Genomic DNA, 27185 nt, shown 5'->3' on the forward strand with positions numbered 1-27185 from the left:
TATTGAGATTATTTGGCTTCTTCTATGTATCTGAGAGTTGAGTCATTGCTTGGCTCTTATTTGGGTCTCCCCGTTGATATTGGCAGAAGTAAATGCAAGGCTTTTCAACCTTTGATAGATAGAGTAGCTAGTCATTTGAGTGGATTTGCCTCTCTTCATCTTTCGGCTGCAGCTAAATTGGTATCATTAATTCAGTTCTTATAGCCTTTTTTAACCATATTTTGTCTGTATTCAAGATTCCCTCTACGGTCACAAACAAAATCAATAATCTGTTACTCCGGTTTGGTGAAAACCGTCTTCTCGGTCAAAAGGCACAACTTTAACTTCATCTTCTCTACTTTACAGACCTAAAGGCCTTGGTGGCTTGGGTCTTCGTCATTTGGGCTTGTTCAACTCAGCCTTGGTAGCAAAGCAGGCTTGGCATACAATCCTCAGCTTCTGGTTTCTCGCATCATCCATGCGAGGTATCCTTCTCTTTTGGATCGGAGCTCCTACACTAGTTTGATTCGCCTTTCCTGGGGAGGCAATAACTTGTTTCATGGGTTTAATTCTCTTTAGTCAGGTCTCAGCTGGAAAGTAGGGAATGGTTCTACGGTTCGAATCTTTGAAGATTCTTGGGTTCCGGGTTCTCCTGTGAAACTCAAAGAATTTCTAGCTGGATCGGTTCATCTGACTCTGGTGTCTTCTCTTATTAACTCATGTTCTAACACATGGGATTCCTCTTTGGTTCATCGGCTGTTCGATTCTCTACAGCTGCCAAAATTCTGAGTTTGGAGCGTCCAGCTTAGTTAATGGATGATTTCGTCTACTGGAAATTTTCTAAGGACGGCAGATTTTCCACTAAATCCGCCTATGCTAATCTCATCCAGCACTCACCTATGATGACTCAGGACGATTTTTCTGCTCCGGCGTCCTGGTGGAAGAAGTTTTGGGCACTTCCTATTGTACCTAAGTGGAAGATGTTTATATGGAAATTACTGCACAGTGCTATTCTAGTTGCTGCTATGTTACACAGTAAAGGTATTCTTATTGATCCTTTGTGCACCTTTTGCCGTTTATCCCCAGAGACAGCGGATCATCTTTTCATGCATTGTCCGTTTACTAGCCGTCTATGGAGGTGTGGTCCTTTAGGTATTCATCTTCCGACTGAGAATGTTCCCCCCTTGTCTCAGTGGTTCTCCAACTTGATCACTTTAGCTTCGACTCAAGGGAATGGAAATGTTCAAGACTCTATCTTAGCCTTTACTTGGGCGATTTGGAGCTGTAGGAATAATATCCGGTTTAGAGGTTCTACTCCTGATCCCCTCCATGTCTTTCAAATTACTCAGGATTGGCAATTTCGCAGTTCTTCGACCAGAAAAGTAGATGTTAGGGGTAATACCCCTCCTCCTGGCTTTACTGCCCAGCTTCTCTCGGTCAACCTTCGTGGTCATTTCAACGATCAACTTATAGTTCATATTCTTATTGATGGGGCTTGGGATTCTACTGATTGTAGAGCTGGTACGGGTTGGTGTTTTTATCAAGCAGGGACTACTCATTGTCTAGGGGGTGGAGCTAAGGCTTGTTTTGCTAGTTCAGCCTTTCAAGCAGAATTACTTGCTTGCCGTTTAGCTTTATGGATGGCGTAGAATCGTGGCTTTCCTCAACTTCAAATTCACACTGACTGCATGGGGGGTTCTTTCCAGTTTGCGAGATCATTGTTCCAAAGATATCTCTGCAGTTTGGATTCATCAACAGATTGAAGACATCATATCACTCTTCTATGCGTGCTCTATTCGGAAGGTTGCGAGAAATACTATTAGGCCAGCTCATTAGCTTGCGGTTTCAGCTTGGAAGCGTCATATCCTTTGTTTTTCCTTTTAGTTAGTTAGTTTGTTTTTTAGAGTGGATCTTTGTCAAAAAAAAAAAAAAAAAAAAAAAAAACTAATGAAAACTATAGAGCAGATAGTTTGATTGATATTTCATATCGATTATAGATATTGATACTAATTTTTCTTAACAACCTCTCTTTTCTTTGTACACATATTCTATCCTTGAGTACTTTTACAAACAAAATCGATTGAACTAACACAAATTTCTAGTTGACAATAATATATTGAATGTGTGTCCAAATTAGGGTACACCTATGTCACTAGGTTGAAAAAATATCCTTAAAAGCTAGGCCATAACAAACATACAAGTACATGACATAACACATACATAACCATTACCTGATTACCTCTATTCTTTGGGCTCATGTTGTAAAAATAGAAAACAATAGTCAGCAAAATGGAAAGTTATAGCTCGAACTAGACACTTGTTTATAAATGAACAAATTGTTTTGGTAAAGTTGGACAACCAAAGAGTTTAATGTATTACATCACATTAAAGTACAAAGAAATAACAATAGAGGGTTCGTTCACATTATATATATTGTTGTTGACCGTAACTACTACCCCAAATTCAAGCTATCTTTACATGTAATTCATGCATTTAAATATAAGAAAGGAATCTAGCGTTATGGTGCACTTGAATCAACACTTATCAGAAACCATAAGCAACGCTAATAGAAAATTTAATGATTTATTTCATGATCATCAATAAATAGAATTACTGCGTATAAAGATCAAAACTTTAGTACAAAAGAAATTTTGAATCCAATATACTCCGTAATTTACAGTTTTGAATGCACATAGAATCCGAATCAAAGTCTTCTTATTGAATTACCAAATGCTATGTATCATCAGCCTATCCAGTAAGTTTGAACTACTCTGTCCCCAAGTAGGATTTGAATCAACGACCAGTCAATTAAACAGATCGAAACTGCTAATTCTCCAAAAATCCAAACCAAGCAACAATATAAATAAGGAGATTTCCTTCTATAAAAATATCTTGTTATTAACAAGTTACACCTTACACCACACAAGTTATAAAACCAAATACATGTGATACTTTCAATAAATAATTAGCTACTCCGTAGTACAAAATTCAAGACTAGCAGTTCACTTGAGAAGCAAGGCGCTATTCTTTTTCAAGAACAAGGCAGCTAATAATCTATTACATAAATTTCCGATTATATGCATCTAGAATAGTAGTTGTATATATTAATGTGTAAAAATACTGCAAAATTTTGACCAAAACTTCAGAAAATGAATAACAAAATTAGTATTGCTTGTTAAACTGGAAAAGTTGGGCAAATCTCCATAACAAAAGCGTGAGAAAGGCACTACATCACGTTGAAAGTCCAACACTCTCCCTAACAAAGAGGCACACTTGCCTTTGTGCGTGCTTACCGCCTAATTCATCATAATATACTTCATTAATTCATTTTAGCCTAAGTTTTTATTCATTCATATCATGTCCAAAAATCCCATTTCTTTTTTCTAAACATGGCATCAAATATGAATAACAAGAGTAAAAAATCTCATGTTTCATCAAATTCTAATTTCAAACTTTGTATTACTCTCTTTTTTGTTGTTATTTTCACTATTCCTGCCCTTTTTCTCCTCCAAAACAACCCTTCTTCCTTGTGCTTCCCACCTTTCTCCACCACTACTACAACCAACTCGTGGGCCGGGGACTTGCGAGCCGCCACCTTTGCTTGGAACCACCTTGACTTGGCAGAGCATGGACCTCGGCCACTTAAGATCGCGGTCTTTTCAAGGAAGTGGCCTGTGGGAGCTGCACCAGGAGGAATGGAACGTCATGCATTTACACTTCACACTGCCTTGGCCAACCGTGGACATAAGATCCATGTCTTTACATCCCCTTATGATAAGGGGTATATGCCAAGCCCAACCTCATCAACCCCGGCCTACCCGATGATACATTGCCATGAGGGCGAGCCAGGGAAGTGGCGGTATAACAAGGCGTGGGAGCAGTTTACTGAGGAGAATGACAGGGAGGCCTTCGACGTGGTGCACACAGAAAGCGTGGCACTCCCTCATTGGCTAGCGCGCCAACTAACCAACTTAGTGGTTACTTGGCATGGCATAGCCCTTGAAAGCTTACAATCAAGCATCTACCAAGACTTGGCTAGGCAACCTGGTGAGCCTATGTCCCCTGGTTTTAACCAAAGTATTCAAGGTACTGTCCCTAAAGTACTTAATGAAATAAGATTTTTCCACAATTATAAACATCATGTTGCTATTAGTGATAGTTGTGGTGAGATGCTAAGAGATGTGTACCAAATACCATCTAAAAGGGTACATGTTATTGTCAATGGTGTTAATGAAGGTGACTTTAGGGAAGAAGCTAAACTAGGCCGAGATTTTCGGTCCAAAACTGCTATGCCTAAAAATGCTACCTTAGTCATAGGTGTGGCAGGGAGATTAGTGAAGGACAAAGGGCATCCCTTGGTTCATAGGGCATTTGCTAAGTTTGTGAAGAACCATCCGAATGTGTACCTTATCGTAGCAGGGTCAGGTCCATGGGAGAATCGATATAGGGAATTGGGACCCCAGGTGCTTGTCTTGGGGTCCATGAAGCCATCTGAGTTAGGAGCTTTTTATAACGCGATTGATATTTTTTTGAACCCAACCTTGAGACCCCAAGGCCTCGATCTCACACTTATGGAGGCAATGATGAGTGGAACCCCTGTGATGGCTTCAAGATTTCCGAGTATCAAGGGGACCATTGTGGTGGAAGAGGAGTTCGGGTTCTTGTTTGCTCCAAATGTGGAATCGTTGGTGGAGACATTGGAGGAAGTGGCTGCAGAAGGTCCGAAAAGGTTAGCTCAAAGAGGAAAAGCTTGCAAGGATTATGCACATACGATGTTCACTGCACACAAAATGGCCTTAGCATATGAAAGACTTTTTCTTTGTGTTAAAAATGAAACATTTTGCACATATCCTTGAAAGTATAAGAGTAATTATTTTCTTATTTCATTTTTGGCATAAGTTTTCTCCCAAATAGAGTATACATAATTCATTCAAGTACTTGTTTTACCAGAGTTACTTATTTTAGAAATTAAAGAGCAGAATTACTGTAATGCAGATCAGGCACTGCTAATGGCATTTCAGATCTGTTGTACCAATATTTGATACACATTAACATTGAAAAACAGAGAATTTTTTTTTACATTTCTGCACAAATTTTCCATCAGATCTTTAGAGTATATACGACTGCAAAGTCCAAATTTTCAGATGCTAACTCTTCTTCTTAACATATCTCAGCAGAAACAATACTAGTACAGTTGATCATAAGTCGTAAACACAGATATGAATATTCAAGATATAAACATAAAAGTTTCATATTAGAGAGTGACTTACAAATCGACAAACAAAATTTTTAGAGCCAAACTTGTTCAGAATAGATCAAGGACAGTCAACCATGCTGTACAATGATTACTTCAAAGATCAAAGTGATGGCTCTCCACATGTTATCCCTTTCAGCATTACTCAATGTGTTTACATTTCCTTCCAGCAGACTTGCAGTCTCGCAGATTCGTCATATAGCAGGATCATGAATTTTAATGCTAATAAGTACAGATTAGAATCTCAATATGCATCATTTCCATCATATGGAGTAGGGGGAAAATAGGGTGTTAATATGTTTTTCTGTACAAAAGTGAGCGCAGATAAACCCTCAACCTCCTCTTAATCCAGTTGAGAAGAAATTCTATCACGTTCAAACCGCTCATACGCATGCCTAGTTCTCAAGAATAAAAGCACACATGAAAAGAGTCCAAACACTGAGAGGCATCCCCACCAAAAGAAGGTCCAAAAATAGCAGTGTCTCCCCATACAAATCAAGGTATCAGTAACCATTGAGATCCCCTGTGACGAGTTTACAGCGTTAGAATCATACACTACAGCAGCTAGTAAACCATAAACCAGGGAACCGATGGGGATGTTGGTGATCAGGATATTGTGGTTGACTCCTACACTAGAAGGGCCAAATAGCTCAGATGTTATGGAAACGGCTGCAGCAAATATGAAGCCAGAGCTAAGTCCAATTAGCGACGTTCCTGCTTGTAGTGCCAGGGCACTTCCAGATCCTGTAAGCAAGAAGAAGGCAATGGGGGTCGGTGTAAGTGCGATTGCTAGCCAACCTGTTCTTGCAAAGTAGAACTTCCTGTCCAAAAATAAGAATACTGCAATAAGTTGTGCATCCCACTAAATCACAGTAGTACATGATAGATAGATGGGACTAATTACTTCCACAGTTTTTTTAATTTATCAATTATATGCTTTAAGTCAGGACCAATTAATTGATGCTTTAATTTATCAATTATATGCTTTAAGATGTGTCATTTAGAAGGATCAGTTACTCACGCACGAATGTAATCAGGAGTGGCTGATAGTAAGCGACCAAAGAAGGAGAAAGATGAATAGAGAGTTATAAGAGTTGTGGTGCTGGAACTCTGCCCAAGTGACTGAGCAATCTGTCCAAGATTATTACTGTAAACCAACCCAATTGTACCTCCACAAAAATAAGCTATATAGTAGAGCCAGAAATCCACCCTGCGAACAAGTACAGAAGCAGGATGCTCTTCCCCTAGAATCAGCAATCGGTCCTTCCTGATCACTGGCCCACAGCAAACTTCACTCTTGACTGCAGTAGGCTCAGTGAAGCTATAAGTAGATTCATCTCCTTTTTCTTTCCAGTCCCCAAGCAAAGACATAGTATCAGTAGCATAGCTACCCCCTCGTATGGACATTTCCCTATGGAGCTCCAGATCATCATCTTCAACAAGAATGAAACCCGAGCCATCAATTTGGAAATGTGTATGAATCTCTTTGAACCACTCTCGAGCATATACAACACCTGGAATGCATAGGGGAAGGATAAGCAGGAAAATTGCCCCACCAAAGAGAATACGTGCTGATGACATTTCATTTGTAGATGAGGAAAGGAAGAGGAGGTAAAGGCCAGTCAAGACTGCTATGATGTTAAGGAAAAAGAATATAAGAGAATCCCTTTGAATAGCTTCAGAAGGGAGAGGATCAAGTTCAGGTTGCCTTAGGATTGGGATTAAGGCAGCAAGGGAAGTTAAGAGGGGAATGAGGGCATTCAGTAAGAGGTAGAGGGAATGTGACGATGGATCAATTGAATTAGCTGCTAGGGTGTATAGTGCAGCACTTACACCATTGAAGCCGACTGTCAGGGAGAGTGCAAGAGATCGGTTTGCTGGGAAGTTTTTAATGCAGAGAACAAAACACACTGTGTTGAACCAGCAGATGCTACACCCAGCTAATAAGCATAGGAAAAATACCTGTCAAATAAAACCAACATTATTTATAAACATGGTGTACAAACTTTCATGTTCCCTAGCAAGTTGAGAGAAGTTTGAGTCTTTAATTTTATGACAGTAAAAAAAAGTGTATAATCTCACTACTAATTGCCAGAAAAGCTTTTTAAGGCAAATTATGGTCACAGAGTTGTAAAGATTCTTATTTAATTAGTCTGCCTGAACCTAACACAATCTCTGGTACTTGAAGTCATGAAGGTAAAACAGCCTAAAGTTCTCGCTCATTCTTGTTATCATGTATTCACATTATGCTATATATGGAGTTTGTAGCAGCTAACAAAATCGGTGGCAACTTACAATTATAGACCTACTGTCTTTTGTCTATTCATTATCAGATTGATCATAAGAGCTTCTTGTATAAAATAGATGCAATTTAGCTTTCAAAACATATTATGATTTTTCTTAGAAGAGGTCGGTAAAATCCTCCTAGGCCAATTTGGACCATTATTGGGCAGAAGAGAAGGGGAGAAAATCCTTCACTAGAAGCATGTAGAATCCAATCCTTACTTCTTGTGGTTAGAAGGTGATGAGGGAGTCACTATCTTGCCCCCACTCAATTCTCTTTATCACTAGATATTTTCAGTTATTTCTCATCAATGTATTCAGGTATTTAAGTTTTTCCTATTGCAGGCTATTGGATACCATCAGAAAAACTATGACCATATAACGCAAAAAACACTACCACTATTTTAGAAAGGTGAAAAGATGGGGGGATATTCTTTTCTAAAATTAGTAGAGCAATGAAGAATCAACTAAAATGAAATAGAGAAAAAGGGTAAAGGTGACACATGTCTAATGAGTTGTTAGGAAACCGAGTTTCATTTAGGTCAATACAATTTGGGCCATATCCAAGTGATGAATCATTTGATTATTTTGGGGCATTATTACCTTTTTTTTATCATTGATATTTGATTTCAGTCATTAAAATTGAGTTATCTTATTTAGGGTACGGCGATTCTGGGCCATGTCAATCTTATCGAGTCTTTGAGAAAAGTGCAATAGTAAAGTAAAACTATGAGGCTATAAGAAAAAGTGCTAAAGAGACTTTAATTTTAGCACCATCAACTGATTGGGTAAATGATGAAGTATCCCTTAGCATCCAGAAATTCCTAGTGATAAATAAAGAATGGACCTTTTTACACAAGGTGGGGTTAAATTAGTGGTTGTTTGTGTACGATTGCAATAAATTATGTGGTACAAGCATACCACACGGGCAGCCAAGTAGCCAACCATCTGTGCTCATATTTGTGTACATATTTGTGATACTTAAAAAGCTTTTGATTTTGTGAATGTCAACAAAATTTTCATATTTGTGTACATATTAGTTAGACATTTGACTAGTATAAAGGAATTCCATGTGATAGAGGTAGAAACCAGAAAGGGCCTTAAGGCTTGTGAAACTCTATTAATGTCTAATTCTGATGTGTTGACATCATCATTATGTACAAAATTACAATATGTTACTCCGTATGAAATAAGGTTAATTCGCTGATGCTCACCAATTCGCTTTCCACCAAACACGACAAAATTTAACTAAGATGTATTGTATCTATTCCTTTTGAAACCCAGAAGTGTAATTGAAGGTACCAATCTCTTAGTTAGAAGTATAGAACCAGTAAAGGGCAACTTTTTCTTTTTCTTTACACCCATTTTCTATTGTTTTAGGTAATAAACAAAGCAAAACCTTCACCAAACTTCAGCTTATTTGCTTTAGACTAATTGGAAAAGAGTAATGAAATTATAAAAAATTAAGTTTCCACCAAAAACTATTAGGTGATCTTAACCTACACATTATCTTTAATTCTGAATTTCCAATTAACTATAAACTGCTGACATACTTCAATTTAATTTTAATTTGTACTCCGTATATCCTTGTTATAATTTAACCTGTATCCCAGTGCATTAGCACGTGCATACACTAGTAATTGATTAGATTCTCAATCATTACTCCAACCTTTGTAATTCTAAACAAACCAAGCAATCATCTCATATTTAACAATACGGAATACTACTTAGCAATTATTGATCATTGGCCATTTACAGTAAATGGGTAAGCCTTACTTAACTTTATCAGTTTCCCTATTTCCAAAAACAATTATTGATTATTGATTGAATACTTAACAAACAACCATGTTGATTGATTATTTAATCCCTTGAAAATGCCAATTAATTAACTAATACTACTCTGTATCATTTAAATTATTCAAGAGCATATAAGAATTAACCCGTACACGTACACTATATGCGCTAGTGTGTGGCCATAAAACTTTTTAAGAATACATAACATCATTGACATTGACAGAAGTAGTAACCAATAAAATTAATAAGAAAGAAAGAGAAAGAGGAGAGAGAAAAAAACAAGGAAAACGTACCACAAAATAAGGGGGAGAAAAAATGCCACGAAGAACAAGCCATTGAAGACCATAACCAAGAAAACCCATGAAAGCAGCAATGAACATAACAACCCACAAAGGCAAATACATCAAAGCTAACCCAGATGACCAACCAAACGCTTTTCCTAAATCCGACGCAACCGCCAAGTAATTCAGCTGAACTTGTGAAATTCCGAGCATAATCTTCATTTCCGATGAATAAGCAGAGAAATCGAAGTTTGTACCAGTAAATGCCTGCAACCATATTGTAGCTACTAGAATTGCCCACTTTCGAGATTGTCCTGCCATTGATATGATCAGGAATAATTTTGCATAACAAAAAAGGCGCTGTTTTCGGGTTGGAAACCAGGATTGCTTGTTAGCCTTTAATGGTGGTGGGTTTTTAATGGGGGAATACTTGTAGTATGAAGATGATGATGATGATGATGATGTAGGGGAGTCTTTTAAATTGCGAGGTCTCATTTTTTTTTTTGGGTTTATATATAAAAGGAAATAATTTTGGTATTTTTTTGGGTATTTTTGGAATTTTGAGATTTTGATTTTTAGGTGGGCTCACTTTGTTGTCACTTTCATTGGATCATCTTCTTCTTTTCAATGAGGTGAATTGATTGACATGTGATTATGAGGAGAGAGGAAAAAAAAAAAAAAAAAAAGGGAAGGTACTAGTATTCTGGAAAACGGAATAGAAGGAAATCTACATACATGGTTGCACACTTGCACATTCAACTTTAATAATTTTGAGTATAAATGTATAATATAGCTAAAATTTATTGTAACACCAATTTATTGAATAATTTTGTGAGAATTTGAGAATATAATAAAATTTGGTTGGTAGGAGAGTATAATTTAATATAGATGTAGGTACAATACAAGTATGAAATAATGATGTGAGATGGTGTATGTTAAAATTTTTTAGTTCTTATATAATGTTTGTTATTGAGTGTTCTAGGATGAAATCCTATTAGATCTAATTTGATATAGTATTTACTAATTTTGTATTTTTATTATAAATGTCGTATCACGTTTGATTTCAAAATATTTACTAGTTTTGTATATTTATTATGCCGTACCACGTTTGATTTAAAACTTAACATGTTGTAAATACTGTTACATAAGCTTGATCATTAAATAAGAACGGTGTTTTTTTCTGTTTGGTTGGCCACATCGTGTTGAGTATTGTTCAAATGTTACATTTTCTTAGTCATCAACTTTTATGTAACGATAGGTTGAGTTCACTTTATTACTCCATCCGTACTTTTGAGAGTGAAATGCTACTCCTAAGCATGCATGCTAATGCAAAACTTTGACCATTTATATCCTAATTATTAATAGGTAAAATTTAACAATTGAATAATTAATAAACTATTCATTGAGGCGATTCTAACTTGTATCCTATAAATCACTAACATTAGTAAAATAAATTAGGTAACAGTTGTAAAAAGTCAAAATGTTTCACTAAAAAAAATATGAAATGAGTATTTACTTACATACTTTATTGTTTTAAATGCAATTTTTTGTCGCTTAATATTCTTAGTTTCTTAATAATAAAAAAAATTGTGTAAATTACATTTTAAAAAAAATAGACATTAATACAAATCTAATATGAGGTAAGATCCAATTTTAGTTTAGCTAAAGGTCATCCTTGGAGAACCTTTATGCTACAATGCTAATATATTTCCTTTATGATTTATGAAGATAAATATAGCCAAGGAAATACCCCTCGAGTTTCACGAGATATAGAAAGCCAAGGAAGCGGTGAGTAATTACAGTAGTACGAGATATAACAAGAATCATTGTTTTTGCATGGCTTAAGTAAGTTCTAATGTATGTACTACCTCTGTTTCTAATTATCATGAAGTATTAACAAATAATAAATGTTGCTTTGCTGATAGTTGTATTACAAACCAATTCCGATATTAAGTTGATAATTGAAATCCTATAATTAGTTTTACACTATCAAAGTATCAGTTAGACTCGCAATATCTAAATCAATTGGCTATTACGAACACGTAACAATGGTTTTCCACTTTTCCTCGCATTGATTTTCAAATATTAAAAATTGATCAAATCATAAACTATTACGAAGGGTCTGTTCACATTTACTGAACTGAGCTGAACTAATTGGAGCTGGAACTGAACTGAACTGATTAGAGCTGAACTGAACTGAGCTGAAATGAATATTTTATGAGAGAGGGAAATTAGGAGCTGAACTGAACTGAAATGAGCTGAAATGAATATTTTATGAGAGAGGGAAATTAAGAGCTAAACTGAAACTGAACTAATTAGAGCTGAACTGAACTGAACTGAACTGATTAGAACTGAAATGAACTGAAATTAAGCAAATGTGAACAGGCCCGAAATACTTGTATTAGTTGTATATTACGGAATATATGGTATTAGACTATTAGTTGTATATTATATGAAAAGGACTGTCATCACCCATAGAATAGATTATAATCATATTCATAGTCACATAATTTAATTAATCAGTGTTAAGATGTCTTATTGGGGCCAATGGATATAAGTTGCAAACAAGCTGGCCCAGCCCATTGAAGTTTAAATGCTTTACAAACTTTCCTTAAAGTTTAGTTGGTGATTTCCAAATTTGTTTTGTAAAAAAACCGTTAGCGCTTCACATGTTGGATGAATCAGTATGACTTCAATTCATTTGGTAAGTTTACAGGAATTTGGAAGCATTATGGTTAAACAATTAACTAGTAAATAGTAATCTAGTATTAATAAAATGTTAGCAATTAACAATTAGCTTAGTGTAGCAATTAGCTTAGCAAGTAAACCCTTTCAATCCATGGAGGAAGGCATGGAGTCCTCTACAAGCCTTACTTGATAGTGTCAGGCTAATTAGGTATTCTAACATGTAGTCATGGGTCATGGTACTACGTAATCTTTTCGTAACTTCAATTAATAAGAAAATAACTGGGGAAATAACAATCATAACTTTGATATTATGATAAATTTATTCGTGATTCTGTTAAAACACATGACCCACCATTATTTTTTATAAAACTTACAAGCTTACAACTTTTGTTCATTCGAATCATGTTTACATTGCCAAAACTTTGAATGAAGACGACCAGCAAGTAAACACTTCTTGAGTACATGAAAAGATTGAAGCTCCATAACATGCTTTGTTCTTGTTTGCTTAGTGGGATTTTAGAGGGTGAAGCTATATATTAGTCTTTTGAATTCAATAAAACCTAAATCTAAATATTTCGTATAATTATGGATCTTCCACAAAATATTAAGTACTTCATACTAACCTAAACTCTATGCTTATAATTCTCCTAGGTTCGAAATATTTACAAACTAAAGCATAACATAATTTTATAACACTTTTGTCGTGAAATTTAGATCATACACTCGAGAGCATGATATGCATTATGCTTACAAAAGACTAAACCATTTATAAGTAAAAGAACCACGAATATCATTCTGAACAAATTATTTAATCAAGATTAGGATGTACATCATGTACTCGCATGTAAGATCGAATTTGCGCATCCCGAACACTCATTAATCTTACTACTCCCCAATTTGTGAAAACGTTCAAGTATTTCAAGAACAGAGTTTACCATTTTTGCAAACTTTCATCTCCAGAAGAGCACAATTAGCCCAGGCGGCCACCAACTCCTTTGAATAAATAACCCCATTTTTATAATTCTGAAAACTCGAAGAAAGTTAATCAATTTAATCAAAACTGATGTTGAAGACCCTTTCTTTGTTTCCTCGTTTACCCTTTTCCTCTTCTCGAAGGTCCATTTCTCTTTCTCTATTTCTTTCAGATTATTGGCATTTTTCATGTTCTTTTAATTTGATTAATATATACTCTTTTCTTGCTGTTATCATTTCTGGGTTTTCATTGATTTTGGTTTTTGCTGTTAATTTTTAATGGGTTTTCCTAATGTTGTGTGTTTTTTTTTTCCCTTGACATTGAAAGTTTGGAATTTTTTTTTGTTTAATTTATATTTTTATAAGTTTTAATTTCTTCAATTGGGATATCTGGTGACATTGGCCTGGCTTTAAATTGATTGAATCAATTTTATGAAAAGAGGAAGTATGGGAAAGAAGAAAATGAAAGACATGAACTTAATGAAACCACTACAAAAATGAGCTTGACCAGTGTTGCATACAGTTGAATTATTTTTCTTATTCTTGTGTTTCTATTGATTTGATGGCTAATGCAATACATTCAATAGGATGATTAGGTTTATGCTTATATAGTAAAGTCTGATGTGATGTACATTTGTAAGGATGATTAGGTTCGTGCTACTTTAGTAAGCTCTAGTGTGATGTGCTGCATCTGAAAGGATGATTAGATTGGCCCTTTTATAGTACTCCGTAGGTTCTAGCCAGTTTTCTTCCCTTATTATCAAGTAACTTGAATTGATGAGTCTAAATTGTTATTTCAACTCAGATGTCTAATCCAATTGTTTCACTTATATGCCTCAAATTGATTGTTGATGCAGTAGTTCAGCAGTAGATGTAATGTAACTGCTGTTGTTGATATTCGTTCAACATCCTATTATATATCTGAAATCATTCCATATAATTGATTTTCATTCAGATTTCCTAATTTTGCCACAATGTCTGTGGAAGCGGTACCATTGTGTCCTAAATTTGTTCCTGTGGAGCAAAGTAAAATCACTTCGATCAGCAGCTCTGAAGGTATGTTTGTGCTTTACATTATCCTAGAAATCAAGTCTGCCAATTCAAGATATGGGGCATAATTCATTAATCCTGTAAAGAGTGTAAATCAGTATTTCATAAGTGTAACAAGTTTTTGATGACATGGATATTCTGAACTGATAACGTGTTAAGCACTGAACTGAAAATCTGACACGTAATATAAATTTAAATTTTGTCTGACCGAAATGGGCCCAGTGGGGAGCCTGATTAGTTTCATCTCCTAGCCATGCTTTGTGATTAGCAGTTTAACTTCACTCATCTTGATTGCTCGTAAGAGAAAGTCTCCAATTCTTAAACGTATTATTGATACCATCCTCAGAAGATAGTAAAGAATCTATCGTTGTTTTCTTTCATGGGCATTTTTTCCTGAAACAAGTTAACAAGAAATGAATTCTGGCATTTTATGATATTTTGATGAAATTATTGGCTATCTATTTTAGCCTTCCTTATGGGTTAATACTTGTGCAGTACCGTATGCCAAGCACTTTTTTTTTTTTTTGGTTTGTTTTGGGCTTTCTACCTTTTGACTTTAGATTCCTAACCGCCGATCATGCTGGTCACTATCACTGGAACTTTTATGTAAACCATGTCAAGGCAACTTACTCTTACTATTGCCCCACCTTCTTTTTTTTTTTTTTTTTTTTTTTTTTTTTTTTTTTGGAATTTATCAAGAAATTGCAATTATAATACCATCCTATTTTTTAGTCTGAGTATCTTATGTGACTTGTGTCTGACTGGCATGCCTTTTTTGTATTGCAGCATACAAATTCAGTGTTGTATCATATAATATTTTGGCACAGGTATGTGGTGTGCTTTAATTATTGACAAATACGGAGTTGAAGAAATTCCTTATCTTAGTGTTTATCAATTCTAAGCTATGTTACTCGGACTCTTCATTTCACCTTTTTTTTTTTTGAACGGGGACTCTTCATTTCACCTTAAGTACTTGTACTGGATCTTGGACAATTGACATGGGGAATCGGACACCGGGATGTGCACTCCTGTTGGTCGTGATTACCCAGTCTGAGTAACGTAGCTTCTGAGTGAAAGTTTGCTATTTTGCTTACTGCTTATGTTTGTAGCTGGTCATGAGTTAGAAGTTTCATTAAGGATAACTTGCAAACTGCATGTCTGCATATGTTATGTTTTGCTATAGTAACCTTGCATTTTGTTAACGAAGAACCGCTACAAAATCAACCTTAACATAATCCCAATGTCTGTAAGCAGGCTTTCCTCTAAAGGAGGTTGGGCAAAATGGATGTATGCAGCCTGCGATAACTGAAAGGTTGTTTTTACTAGAACTTCAATATAAATTGTATTACTGCTTTGTATTGAACTATTGAAAAAGGCGTAGATCATATAAGTTGATGGAGAACTTGTACTACAGAAATTTGACTAAAATTCAATAAATACTTATCCAAAATGAGCTACTGGTGCATCAGTAAGAAACTGTGGACTTCTCACCTTCCTCCCTTGGGATTATGTGGAGAGGAATTATGACAAAATTTTCAACTTTCATTTTTCTTTTATCGCCCACAAAAAATCTCAGGATCAACAAGTTATTATACTTCTTGACAGATTTACAGCTTGACACTGTCTCCTGTAAATTTTGTTTGTATAATTCTTGTACATACTTCAATTAAAACAGATTTGTATTCTTTATAAATGTCTGTTTGCCTACTACTTTCCCTACATTCTTCATTTACATTTGTTTGTGCGGTTGTGCCCCCCTCCTCCCCCCTCTGAACTGGAATTGAGAGTTGAAAGAACAGTCTCACTGCTATGTCTCTTAGCCCTGCAGTGATTCCAGGTAATAATAATGGTAGTCAGTTGTTTGTCAACCTATATGATTGGTTGGAATATGATTAGGTGATGTCAAATGTAAATCTCACTAACTTGCTTACCCTCTTGTAAGAAAGGACAGTTATGGTTTTCATTGTGTGATTTTATATTTGATTCCGTTTTGTAGGTATTTGTGAAGAGTTCCTATTTTCCACACTCCCCGAAACCTTGCCTCAGGTAACTTAACTATCTGAATTATGGTTATTTATTGGGTGTTTAATCCTGCATCTGTTGGTAATTAAATAATATGCATCCATGCTGTTGTACATGGCCAATTTTGTCAATATATGTGAATTTTTTCTCAAGTATCTAGTTGTATATGTGCATTAATTTTGTTTGCTATTATTAATGGGAATAATGAGCTGTGTGGCAGATAAAATGCATTAGTACAACATTAGAAAGTTGAAGGAGTTTTTTTCTATTATATACCTTAATGTCACCATTAACCCTAGGTGTTGATTCATGAAGCTCAACTGTATTATGTCAAACATGCTGGCTTTATTTAAAGTGTTTCTTATCGTTTTCTCATGAACTTTCTTTCAAGGAGGGTTTTTGTTTTTACTCTTTTATGTATATCTATAGTTTTTAATTTTTTGAAGTTCTTGTTCCGAATGATTTGCTTAAGCATTTGACGATAAAATCTTCTTCTATGAACTGCGTGACGAGTTATAAAATTAAGAATGTGGCATTACTGAATTTGAGACTGATTGTTCTGGGGTTACCATGGTAGATGGATCTAACATAAGGGCTGGATATAACTTTAGGGCTGCATGGTGTAAAGATAGAAAGAAGTCAAATGACTAAAAGCTATGGATTTATTGAGAAATAGATGATAATTGATGAGAATCAAAAGGAGAGATAACTTGCATCGTAGTAAGTGCTAATTTTAACAAAACTAAGTTCTCACACTTCTATCCAAGTCCAAGCAGTAAATTTTAACTGAAGGTTGGTCTTGTGTATTTGCAGATGGAAGGCTCGTTCCAAAGCTGTTTTAACTGTTTTAGGAGATTTTGATGCCGACTTTCTCTGCTTACAGGTCCTTTAGCTTCTCTGTGACAACAATAGTTCGTGTTTCATCTCTTATATCTAATGCTGTTAAAAGCTGCAATGTGTTTCCCAACTTATTATTTTTTTTTTCTTTTTCCAATTGTTATTGTTCTGGCCAAATCAGGAGTTAGATGAGTATGATAGCTTTTATAGAGGCAATATGGAACAACTTGGATACTCAAGCATCTATATTCAAAGGAGTGGCCAAAAGCGTGACGGGTGTGGAATCTTTTATAAGCTGACCAGGTACATGGTGCTGTCTGATTCCTATGTTTTTTCCTAATCTAAGATAATCAAGCCGATATCATATTTGATTTTCTGCTACTTAGCTTTAATTTGTTAGTTGCATGTTCAGTGTGTATTAAGGCTCCTAAGCTGTACCCAATCCACATGATGGATGGTGTATTGTTGTGGTAAATGTGCTTAAAAAATTGAGAGTGGAAGTTAAAAGCTTATAGGTTGGTACAAGTCATCTTGTTTTATGAAATTCAAATGTTGGAATCACTTGAGCTTGTTGTTGCATGAACGATTTCTTAAACAAATACTTATTACCTTTTTTAGTGATGGAAAAATTATAGAATCCTCATAAAACACTTTCGTCCAAATTTTATGTAGTTTGGTTGTTGGTAGACGTGATGTCATGACCATTATTTTTGGCAAATGATGTCATGATTTCATGAACACAAATTCGGAATTGTTTCTTATAGTTCATGAAACCAGATATCATTAAGAGTGTATTTTATTCAAGCACTTGTTAATTTTTTTGCGAAGCTCAATATTGATCTTTGTTATAGTGATAATTATGCTAGTTGTTGTCTTGTGGATCACATGTGCACAAAACATATTTCTGTTTGTTGGTCCTGCTCTTCTAATGGCACAGACTATGGTGTGTATATTTGACAGCATAGAGTATACCAAATTCTATTTACCTTTTCCATTTAATTTATATTATATACTCTGCAGACACCTAGCTACTGGTGGGTTTTGGATAGAAAGATGAATATGTTCTTACCCTAATCTTTGAGCAAAAAACTCTGCCTTTGTCATAGTCTACTCGTATATTTAAAATCTTTCTTAGTGACTTACCAAAAAAAAAGATCATTCTTAGTGTTGCAGCCTTTTTGGTATACCTATTCTTATCTCATTTTTTGGTAGTCTATGTTGTGTTTTTCCCTGTATACTATTTCTTTATCTTAGCTTTTGGCGTGCTCCAGTGCAGAGTTGGTCTTACAAGAAAATATTGAATATAATGATCTAGTGAAATCTATTGACGACGAAACAAATAGTAGAGTGATGGATAGTGCTGTGTCAGTTGCTGGAGGAAATGCAAATGCTGAAGAAACCCAAGGTTATTATTATTTTTGGTTTCCTCTCTAATTATGATATCCACTCTTGCTATTCTAATTACTTTCCAATTTTTGTAAATCCCATTCTTATCATTTCTTCTAAATTCCCCTGTATCACCTTATTCATCTAATCTTTCTTGATCCATAACCCCAATTTTCATCTGAGATCCCTCTTGCTGTTCTGGACCTAAATGGCTGTTAAAGTGATTTCTCTCCCAAATGTTCTTGCGGCTATATTATGGAGAGTGTAAGTGAATGAGGGATAAATTAAGATGTGGAATCTTCTACGGAGTATTAATTTTTTTAGCTGTAGTTTTCATTAGGTTCTCTGTTTCTAATATCCACCCACATCAAATATGTTAACATTACTTCACTCTAGGGTTTTTTAATACTTCCATTTAACGTGTTTTGTGGATTTTCAGGTTCGACAGAGAAAGGTGCTGAAAACGACCGTGGAGACCCTAATGATCCTCGTGTGAGACTAAAACGCGATTGTGTTGGAATTTTGGCTGCATTTAGACTAAAGAACCATTCTCAGCATCTTATTATTATTGCAAATACACATTTGTATTGGTATGTTGACTCATTTTTCAGTCTCTGATTATTTGATTTACTTTGGCTTGTATGTATCTACTTTGACTAGCATTCTTACCTCCGAGAAAAAAAATTCCTCTGATATTATTGAATGGCTGTCATCTATTCCAGGGATCCAAAATGGGCTGATGTAAAGCTAGCTCAAGCTAAATATCTACTGTCGCGTTTAGACCAATTCAAAACTCTAGCTTCAGAAAAGTTTGAATGTATTCCTTCTGTTATTGTGACTGGCGACTTCAACTCTACCCCAGGAGATCAGGTAGGATTTGTCAACTTTTCTACTTTATGCGTTTATAATTTTTTCAGAAAATTTTGTATGAATTCCTTCTGCTATCAGTTTACCTAACAGTTAGGAGTTCTGCCACTGCCGCTTATTGGGTTAAAACCTGAATGTTTATTCCCTTTTGTCTATCAGGTGTACAATTACCTAATTTCCGGCAGCTCTTCCTCGGAGTCTACGGTTGAATGTCCTGATGAATTGCCCATTCCTTTGAGCAGCGTCTATGCCTGCACAAGAGGAGAACCAGCATTCACCAACTGCACCCCTGGCTTTACAGGTACTTTGGATTACATTTTCTTTTCTCCTTCCGGTTGCATACAGCCTGTGAGCTTCTTAGAACTTCCTGATGAAGACTCTCCCTCTGTGGCTGGTGGGCTCCCAAACTATCAGCATCCCAGTGATCACCTTCCCATTGGTGCAGAATTTCAAGTCCATACACAATAATACTACCTGTTCTCTTTGCTTCTAGATTTCTTTTCATTTTCTCATGATTAAATTGGGTTCAAATTTTTTTTTTTTTTTCCAAACCATGCTAGACAATACAGTAATTGATTTTGACAATATATACAAGTTTGCCTTTAGTACAATACAGACAAATTTTTGCACTCATTTTAATTGTCTCATTTCTTGTATGAACTACACTAAAAACATGGTTGTTAGCTCTAGACAAAGAAGAAAATCATCTCAAAATTTTTGACTAGTTTGAGGTTGTTGGGCTACGCTTTGGCTAATTTAAGTCCAATGCATCATGCCGGTCTTGCGTTTGGGTCGATCATTCATCCCCAACCCGTATTAGCGGATAAAGTAGGCTTTTCTAGTCATTTCGGTACATAGTGAAATCATAACCAAATCTTTACTTTTGGCCTGCCCAATCCATGTTTAATTTTCAAAAAAACCAGCCCAAAATTTCGGCGCAAACCCAGGTTGTTATTCGGGTCAAGACAAGCCAGACCACTCCTGATTCTTGATCAGCTCTAGTGTGCTAATAATTTGATACACTGTACCCTCCTAAAAAAAAAAAAAAAAGACAGAGAACAAGGATTAGTGGTTGACAAAGATAAATGCAGCATGAATAAAATTGATGTACAGCTAAGTGGGAAATCAACAGAACAAGGGTCAAGTCTAAGGCGGCGTAGATTTGCGCTGATATTCCTGTTTTTTAAGAGTGTCGGTACTAACGCGTTAAACATTGTCACATACTATCATTACTTCATGCCATGTGCCTAAATCCACCCCACCTTCTGCCCATGTTTTTGTTCATTCATGTCCAATGGAACCTCTCATGTTTGCTTATCCGAAACTACTCGGTCGGTCCGATAGATCAATGGTTAAGAATACATGACGGAAAAACAGGAGTATTTGCTTTCGGAATAGGGTTCTTACTCTATAATTGAGAGATGGGGGCATAGTTATGGAGAATATTTTTAATGTGTTTGGTCAAAATGAGTTCAAAGACGTTATTTATTATGGCAAGCCTCTAACGAATCTAGAAAATGATCAATCTCATTGAACCTAATATTTCCATGGATATAATGTTGATTGAATATCAGAAAACCACGCAAGTGATTTTCTTACTTAGTTACATGTGATTGTGCTGGTTTGTCATATACTCATATATGCTACGATACTAGTTTTTTTCAATACTTGCATTAATTTGAGTTTATATATATCAAATGTCATTGCATAATTATTAACATCTTTTTATCCATGTTGATATTATAATTTATTTGATGTTGTAGTTTAGAAAATTAAATAAAGAGCTACTCCGTAATCGCTATGAGCCTATGATTGAGTCCCTAATAAAGGTTGACAGCAAATTGGAAAATAGACGAAAGTGATCCAATACAATGTCCACCTATGTGGTTGTTTTCTTAGCTATCTTTGTCAAAATTGCCATGTACGTAGAGAAAGAGATTTCAACAACCAAAATTGAATAAAAGTGGAGGTGATTTGTTTCTAGTAGTACCACATACACTTTTAATTGTTAGATTGGATGCTTTACTTAAAGCTTTTATTTTTCATCCGTGATTATCTAACCTTAGTTTAAGGTTTAATCTCTCTTTTATGTACGGGCGCTCACAGTTGGAAGTATCACGACCAAAATTGATAATCAAACAAATCTTTAGCACATATAATTATAGTAATACTTTTTTTTTCGACAAATAAATTAGATATTTTTTAAGTTTAAAATTTGTTACAAATTTAGTTAACAATTAGGCACAGTAGAACTATTACGCATGGAGTGCCTAATTTTTTTTTTGACAAAGCTTAAAATGCCTAACTTTTTAGATCTAACAATTTCAAAAGATAAAAAAAAAAAAAAAAAAAAAAAAAAAAAGAAGAAAAAGAAAAAGAAAAAAGGACCACAATAAACCATTGATACTTTGTCAGTTTATTCATGATAAGTCACATTAAATTAGTACTAGATTTAAGACATATGAAGCATGTGTATCTAAGTTTTAAGTAAGCAATTAATGTTCTAGCAAGCCTAATCAAGTGAGGTGTAGAGTTAGATTAGAGAAATAGAGAGGGAGCTTTAGGCTTCTATACATATCAGTAAAAATATAATTCGATTTGATCCATTAATTGTTATTAGTTTTAAACGGTAAAATTAAGTTTGACCAATAACAATCATGAGAGTTCGTTCATGTACGTAAAATCAAGTGAATATAACAAAGTCATAAAATTTATAGACTTCTTAAACAACATTCATAAAATTAAGTTGATTTCTATATTTTGTACATCTTCTTCAAATTGATAGGGTAATCACTTATCTTAGTTTAAGTAATAGTTAGCCCTACAAAGAGATATAGCCAATACAATGATACATCCATCTTAAATATCCCAAAGGAGCAAATGCAAACAAATGTCAATCAATACAGTATAAAACTAATTTGAAAACACTGTATATTTAAGTAGAAATTTATTTATTTGTAACACACTTTTAAGTCAGAGGAAAAAGCTAATAAATATTTGACTTTTTCCTATGAAACAGATTATTGCAGTATAAAATAATACTGTAATTTTACATCTTTGGTTCTTGTCTTCTCAGCTAAAAACCAATAGCTATTAGCTACTTTAACTATTTGTAAAGAAAAGAACATCTCTATTTTCTTTTTCTTTTTCTTTTTTCTTTTTTTTTTTTTGTATTATTATTCTAGGCAATTTCCTTTTATAGTGAGCACTACAAGTTCCTTTAAGCTCCAATGGCTTCATTAAGCAAACCTCATTTCAGGTACTTTTTCTATCTTAATTTTAGACTAATTATTTTAGCTAATTTAGTAGTTTTCTTCTCAAATGTTTAGTAAGCTTTAATTTCTTTTGAAATAGATTTCTATCTTAATTTTAGACTAATTATTTTAGCTAATTTAGTAGTTTTCTTCTCAAATGTTTAGTAAGCTTTAATTTCTTTTGAAATAGATTCTGCATATATATATATATATATATATATAATATATATATATTATATATATATATTGATTAAATTTTGATTGGAATTTAACAAGTTTTGTGTTTTTTGTTGTGAAACAGGATGTGTTATTCAATATGGTTTCAGTTTCTAGTTTGTGTTCTAATGTTGTTGGGAGTGAATGGTTTTCAAGTTCCAATAACTTTTGTTCAAGATGCTGTTGCTAAAGGAGGTGGTAAGTCATAAGTCAATTTACTGTCTTTTGTTCTAGCTTTACTAAACTCGTAAAGTCGTAGTTACTGACTTACTATTATAGTAACATTGCCGATGTGGTGTTATTTTAAGGGATTTACCATTGGCTCATTTTTTCAAATTCTTTCCCCTCAATATTAAGAGGAATATGTGAGCCCACGAGGGTGCCATTGTAAGGTGGTATTATTGTAATAAGAAAGATTTCTTTAACATAAAGATAAATTTTTAAGAAAAATGTAATTTTATGCAGTTTGCTTAGATGGGAGTCCACCAGCTTACCATTTTGACAAGGGATTTGGAGCTGGTGTTGATAACTGGTTGATTCATATGGAGGTTTGTACCCTTTTATTAATTTATGTGGTAATTATTTATTTACATATATGTTAAAAAAAACAAAAAAAACCATTTTATATACAATATCACTGTTTCAGCATGCATAGTGTACTAGTGGTTTAGAAGCACGCAACCTTGTTACTACTAGTAATAAGACTTGCATCCTGCTATGGAGCACAAAATGATGATGATAGATTAAAAGAATAATTACTTATGCAAAATCATGATTTTGAAGGTTAGATGCATGCAACTTTAATGCCTTATACAATAAGCTGCAACAAGGCCACTAATTCAATTTTAATTGTAACAATGTGCTATATAATACACAATGTATGTAATAAGATATTTGGTGTAGTATATGTAATTTCTCTTGGTTTGGCTAGGGAGGAGCATGGTGCAACAATGCAACGACTTGCCTAGAGCGTACCAAAACTCGTCTAGGTTCGTCTAAGTTAATGACAAAACAATATACTTTCTCCGGGATACTAAGCAATCAGGCAAAGTACAGCCCTGGTACTATATGTTCACTTCCTAATGATATTCATATATACTTTGTAGATTGTAGTATAATTTTCTTGATTCTGCTTCTATTATATGGTTAATAATAATTCTAAGACGCGTTGTTGTGATTGCTAGACTTTTATAATTGGAATCGAATTAAGATTCGATACTGTGATGGATCATCTTACACAGGAGATGTTGAAGCTGTTGATCCAGTATGTAATTTCTAAAACTTCACTATATTATTGTCCAAGCTTACTTACGATCCTCTGTCTAAAAAAAAAAAGCTTACTTATGATGTATAATTCATATTTTGTAACAATTTAATTTGAATTTTTTCGATGTTAAATGAGCAGAAGGCTAAAGTTTACTACAGAGGAGCAAGACTTTTGAGGGCAATTTTGGATGAATTATTAGCTAAAGGAATGAAGAATGCTAAAAATGTATGATTTTCCCATTGATTTTTAACATTTTTGCATTATAATCACTAATACTTCGAGAAACTTACACTAAAAAATCTGGTAAATGCAGGCAATTTTTGGTGGGTGCTCTGCTGGTGGACTAGGTGTTATACTGCAATGTGATAACTTCCGAGCTATGCTACCTTCCGGTGCCAAAGTGAAATGTTTCTCTGATGCCAGTTTCTTCATTAACGCGTAGGATTCTTGAAATCTCTCTAACCATTTCACATCTGTTTTCTGAATTTTTTTCTGAAAACTGACTGAATTTGGTCATTTTTGACAGCAAGGATATCTCTGGAGCATCACATATTCAAGAAGTATTTGCTGAAGTTGTCACTACACATGTATAATTCTCTCCATCCCAAAGTTTGTTACACAAATAAACCTTGAATTTTGTTTTATTTTTGATAGAATCTTATTGTTTGTGTTTTTATGTTAGGGATCTGCAAAAAACTTGCCTACATCCTGCACCTCAAAATTTGATCCTAAACTCGTAAGCACAATTGATTTTGGTTAAGCAAGGTATTAGCTTTAGTGTATCTGATAATAGGACTTAAGTATCAACCATTTTGCAGTGCTTCTTCCCTGAGTATGCTGCAAGGGGGATCCAAACACCGCTGTTTTTACTGAATGCAGCTTATGATTCATGGCAGGTTTGCTCATATATACTTCGTATTTTTTAATATTCCTTGTCTTATTCTAATTGCGAAAGGTACATTTGGGAGAAGACAAAAAAAAAAAAAAATTCGTAAATGTGTTTGATGTGATCATGTTTGAAATGTACTATAATTGTGAACTTTTATGCTGAGCTAATAATTGAACAAGGGCATGTGCTATAAAGTAGAAATCAAAAGCATCATATACACTTTCTTAGAAAATGACTGATGTGCTGTTTTTGTTGTGGAATGATAAATCTGTGTGAATATAACTTCTCCAAACCATGTGTTCGAAAAATTCCTAATGTACGAAGATAAACAAAAGTAGCAACTACCTAAAACAAGTACAACGTTCATATATATGCATTGCCTTAGAAAAAACGTCGTAATATATAAGTTTCGTGAAGAATAACCGTATAAGTACATATAAGGGCTAGTTAGCTCAGTTCACACCAAAATAAATTTGAACAAGGGACTTAAGACATCCCAAGTAATTGAATTCATGATGATTTTACTGCTGCAGATAAAGAATACGTTAGCACCAGGCGTTGCTGATCGCCATGGGACATGGCGCGACTGCAAGGGTGATATACTCAAGTGTTCAGACAGTCAGCTTCAAACATTGCAAGGTAACTCAGATATACTCAATAAAAATTGGAACAAACTCGAGTATTAGAAACCAATGCAAGAGATGTAGAGAAACAAATAAGAAGATTAAGCTTATCACTTTCTTATTACAAAAGCATAACTACTGAATGATTGACTATTGATTATAGATTACACAATTATAAACTTGAACTTCGTACAATGTTTCAGGCTTTAGGCAAAACTTCCTAGCCGCGTTATCATCCCTCGGAAACTCACCCTCTAGGGGGTGGTATATCAACTCTTGCTACAGCCATTGCCAATCTGGAACCCAAGAGACATGGCTAAGGAATGACTCTCCCTTGTTAGATGGCACGGTATGATGAGACTTAGACTCCCCTGTTTATATATAATATCATAGTCTAAAACTAACTAACTAATAGTCACCTATGCAACGTATTAGTTAAGGATATAAAGTAAAATAAAATCCAATAAAAAATAATGGTTTATTGGTTTATGTTTGATCATTTTCCCACAAAGCTAGGTTGTTGCATAAGAAAAGATAAGAAATAGACATAACACAACTATTATACATGGTATATTATGTTAGTAAATTGATAATGTATTTAACCAAAAATAAATAAAATTGATAATGTATCCTGTTTTTACTAGATGTTAGGATAATATGACAACTAATTTTGTACAGAGTGAGTACGCAATTCTCAATCTTATTAATGTTACATTCTTGCAGACTATTTCAAAAGCAGTGGGTGACTGGTTTTATGATCGGAAACCATTTCAGAAGATCGATTGCCCCTACCCTTGTGACAAAACTTGTCACAACCGTGTGTTCGAATAATATACATAGAATGATCTCTTCTTTTGGATACAACTCCATGGAACAAGATGCTATACAAAACACGACATAGTTTATCAAAATCATGTATGCATATATATATGTCCAATATATGCATCAATTAAGCCGATCATATATAGTTTTAGGCAAGTAAGGCAACTAAGTTGCATAATAAGTGAAATTGTCTTGTAATTGTATACTTGAGTTATCATTCATCATGTACCACTATACATTATTTGATCTATTTGGATTATATTACATGAAAAAAAAATTGGATTTAATTCAATTTCATGCTGAAGATCAATTTTTTCATAGAAGAGGATTGACTGTACAACGGACTCAATTAATAAAAAATAAAAAAAAATTAAAAATCGTAAATAGTTAAAAGGAAAAATAGGTGGCACAAGTTTTTTAGTTGAATTTGAATTCATCAAGCTAATTCCTAAACTTTAAGAGTAATTTGTGAATGACACTTTTTTTTTTTACAGAAATTTTGTGAAAGACACTTGTTGAAAAGGTAATTTGTAAAATACAAAATAAAAATATAGTAGTATAATCTAAAGTCCCATAATCATTAGGTGACAAAAATAGCTTTATTGTGCTTTCATGAAGTTGTATTAGGCAATTCAATGGAAAGGATTGTATCAAAAGTCCTTTTTTTCCTTGAAGATGTTTAATGCTATATAAACAAGGCA

At 34.4% G+C, this 27185-nt stretch overlaps 5 protein-coding genes across 6 annotated transcripts; 4 read left to right on the top strand and 1 right to left on the bottom strand.

Annotated features, from left to right (window-relative positions):
* Nucleotides 1-791: 791 nt before the first annotated feature.
* LOC145567010 (uncharacterized) lies at nt 792-1628 on the top strand. The gene has a single exon (XM_081626245.1). It carries the CDS (start codon nt 792-794, stop codon nt 1626-1628), a length of 837 nt encoding a protein of 278 aa, XP_081482371.1.
* A 1617-nt stretch (nt 1629-3245) lies between these two features.
* Nucleotides 3246-4835, top strand: LOC145569472 (uncharacterized). Its single transcript, XM_081628815.1, has one exon. The coding sequence runs from the start codon at nt 3369-3371 to the stop codon at nt 4833-4835; it is 1467 nt and encodes a 488-aa protein (XP_081484941.1). The 5' UTR covers nt 3246-3368.
* Nucleotides 4555-10089, bottom strand: LOC145569471 (protein NUCLEAR FUSION DEFECTIVE 4-like). Of its 2 annotated transcripts, XR_014096114.1 has the most exons (4): nt 9604-10089; nt 6255-7195; nt 5250-6054; nt 4555-4689 (listed from the first exon to the last, which is right to left on the bottom strand). XR_014096114.1 is itself a non-coding variant. In XM_081628814.1 (3 exons), the coding sequence occupies exons 1-3, from the start codon at nt 10084-10086 to the stop codon at nt 5577-5579; spliced, it is 1902 nt and encodes a 633-aa protein (XP_081484940.1). In that variant the 5' UTR covers nt 10087-10089; the 3' UTR covers nt 5099-5576. The 2 variants fall into 2 exon arrangements, 1 of the variants encoding a protein (XP_081484940.1); XM_081628814.1 differs by lacking the exon at nt 4555-4689 and having other exon boundaries at nt 5099-6054.
* Nucleotides 10090-13155: 3066 nt separating this feature from the next.
* LOC145569473 (carbon catabolite repressor protein 4 homolog 4-like) lies at nt 13156-20041 on the top strand. The gene is made up of 10 exons (XM_081628816.1): nt 13156-13395; nt 14207-14307; nt 15088-15128; nt 16298-16347; nt 17137-17206; nt 17342-17463; nt 18432-18565; nt 18986-19136; nt 19269-19416; nt 19573-20041. The coding sequence occupies exons 1-10, from the start codon at nt 13343-13345 to the stop codon at nt 19879-19881; spliced, it is 1179 nt and encodes a 392-aa protein (XP_081484942.1). The 5' UTR covers nt 13156-13342; the 3' UTR covers nt 19882-20041.
* Nucleotides 20042-22416: 2375 nt separating this feature from the next.
* Nucleotides 22417-26771, top strand: LOC145569474 (pectin acetylesterase 8-like). The gene is made up of 13 exons (XM_081628817.1): nt 22417-22672; nt 22969-23081; nt 23349-23431; nt 23815-23944; nt 24068-24147; nt 24289-24375; nt 24464-24588; nt 24677-24737; nt 24833-24886; nt 24969-25046; nt 25573-25678; nt 25866-26011; nt 26386-26771. Exons 1-13 carry the CDS (start codon nt 22644-22646, stop codon nt 26491-26493), a joined length of 1200 nt encoding a protein of 399 aa, XP_081484943.1. The 5' UTR covers nt 22417-22643; the 3' UTR covers nt 26494-26771.
* The last annotated feature ends 414 nt before the right edge of the window (nt 26772-27185 follow it).

This window comes from Chenopodium album, chromosome 11 (genome assembly GCF_948465745.1).
Source record: "Chenopodium album chromosome 11, dcCheAlbu1.1, whole genome shotgun sequence".
Classification (NCBI taxonomy): domain Eukaryota; kingdom Viridiplantae; phylum Streptophyta; class Magnoliopsida; order Caryophyllales; family Amaranthaceae; genus Chenopodium; species Chenopodium album.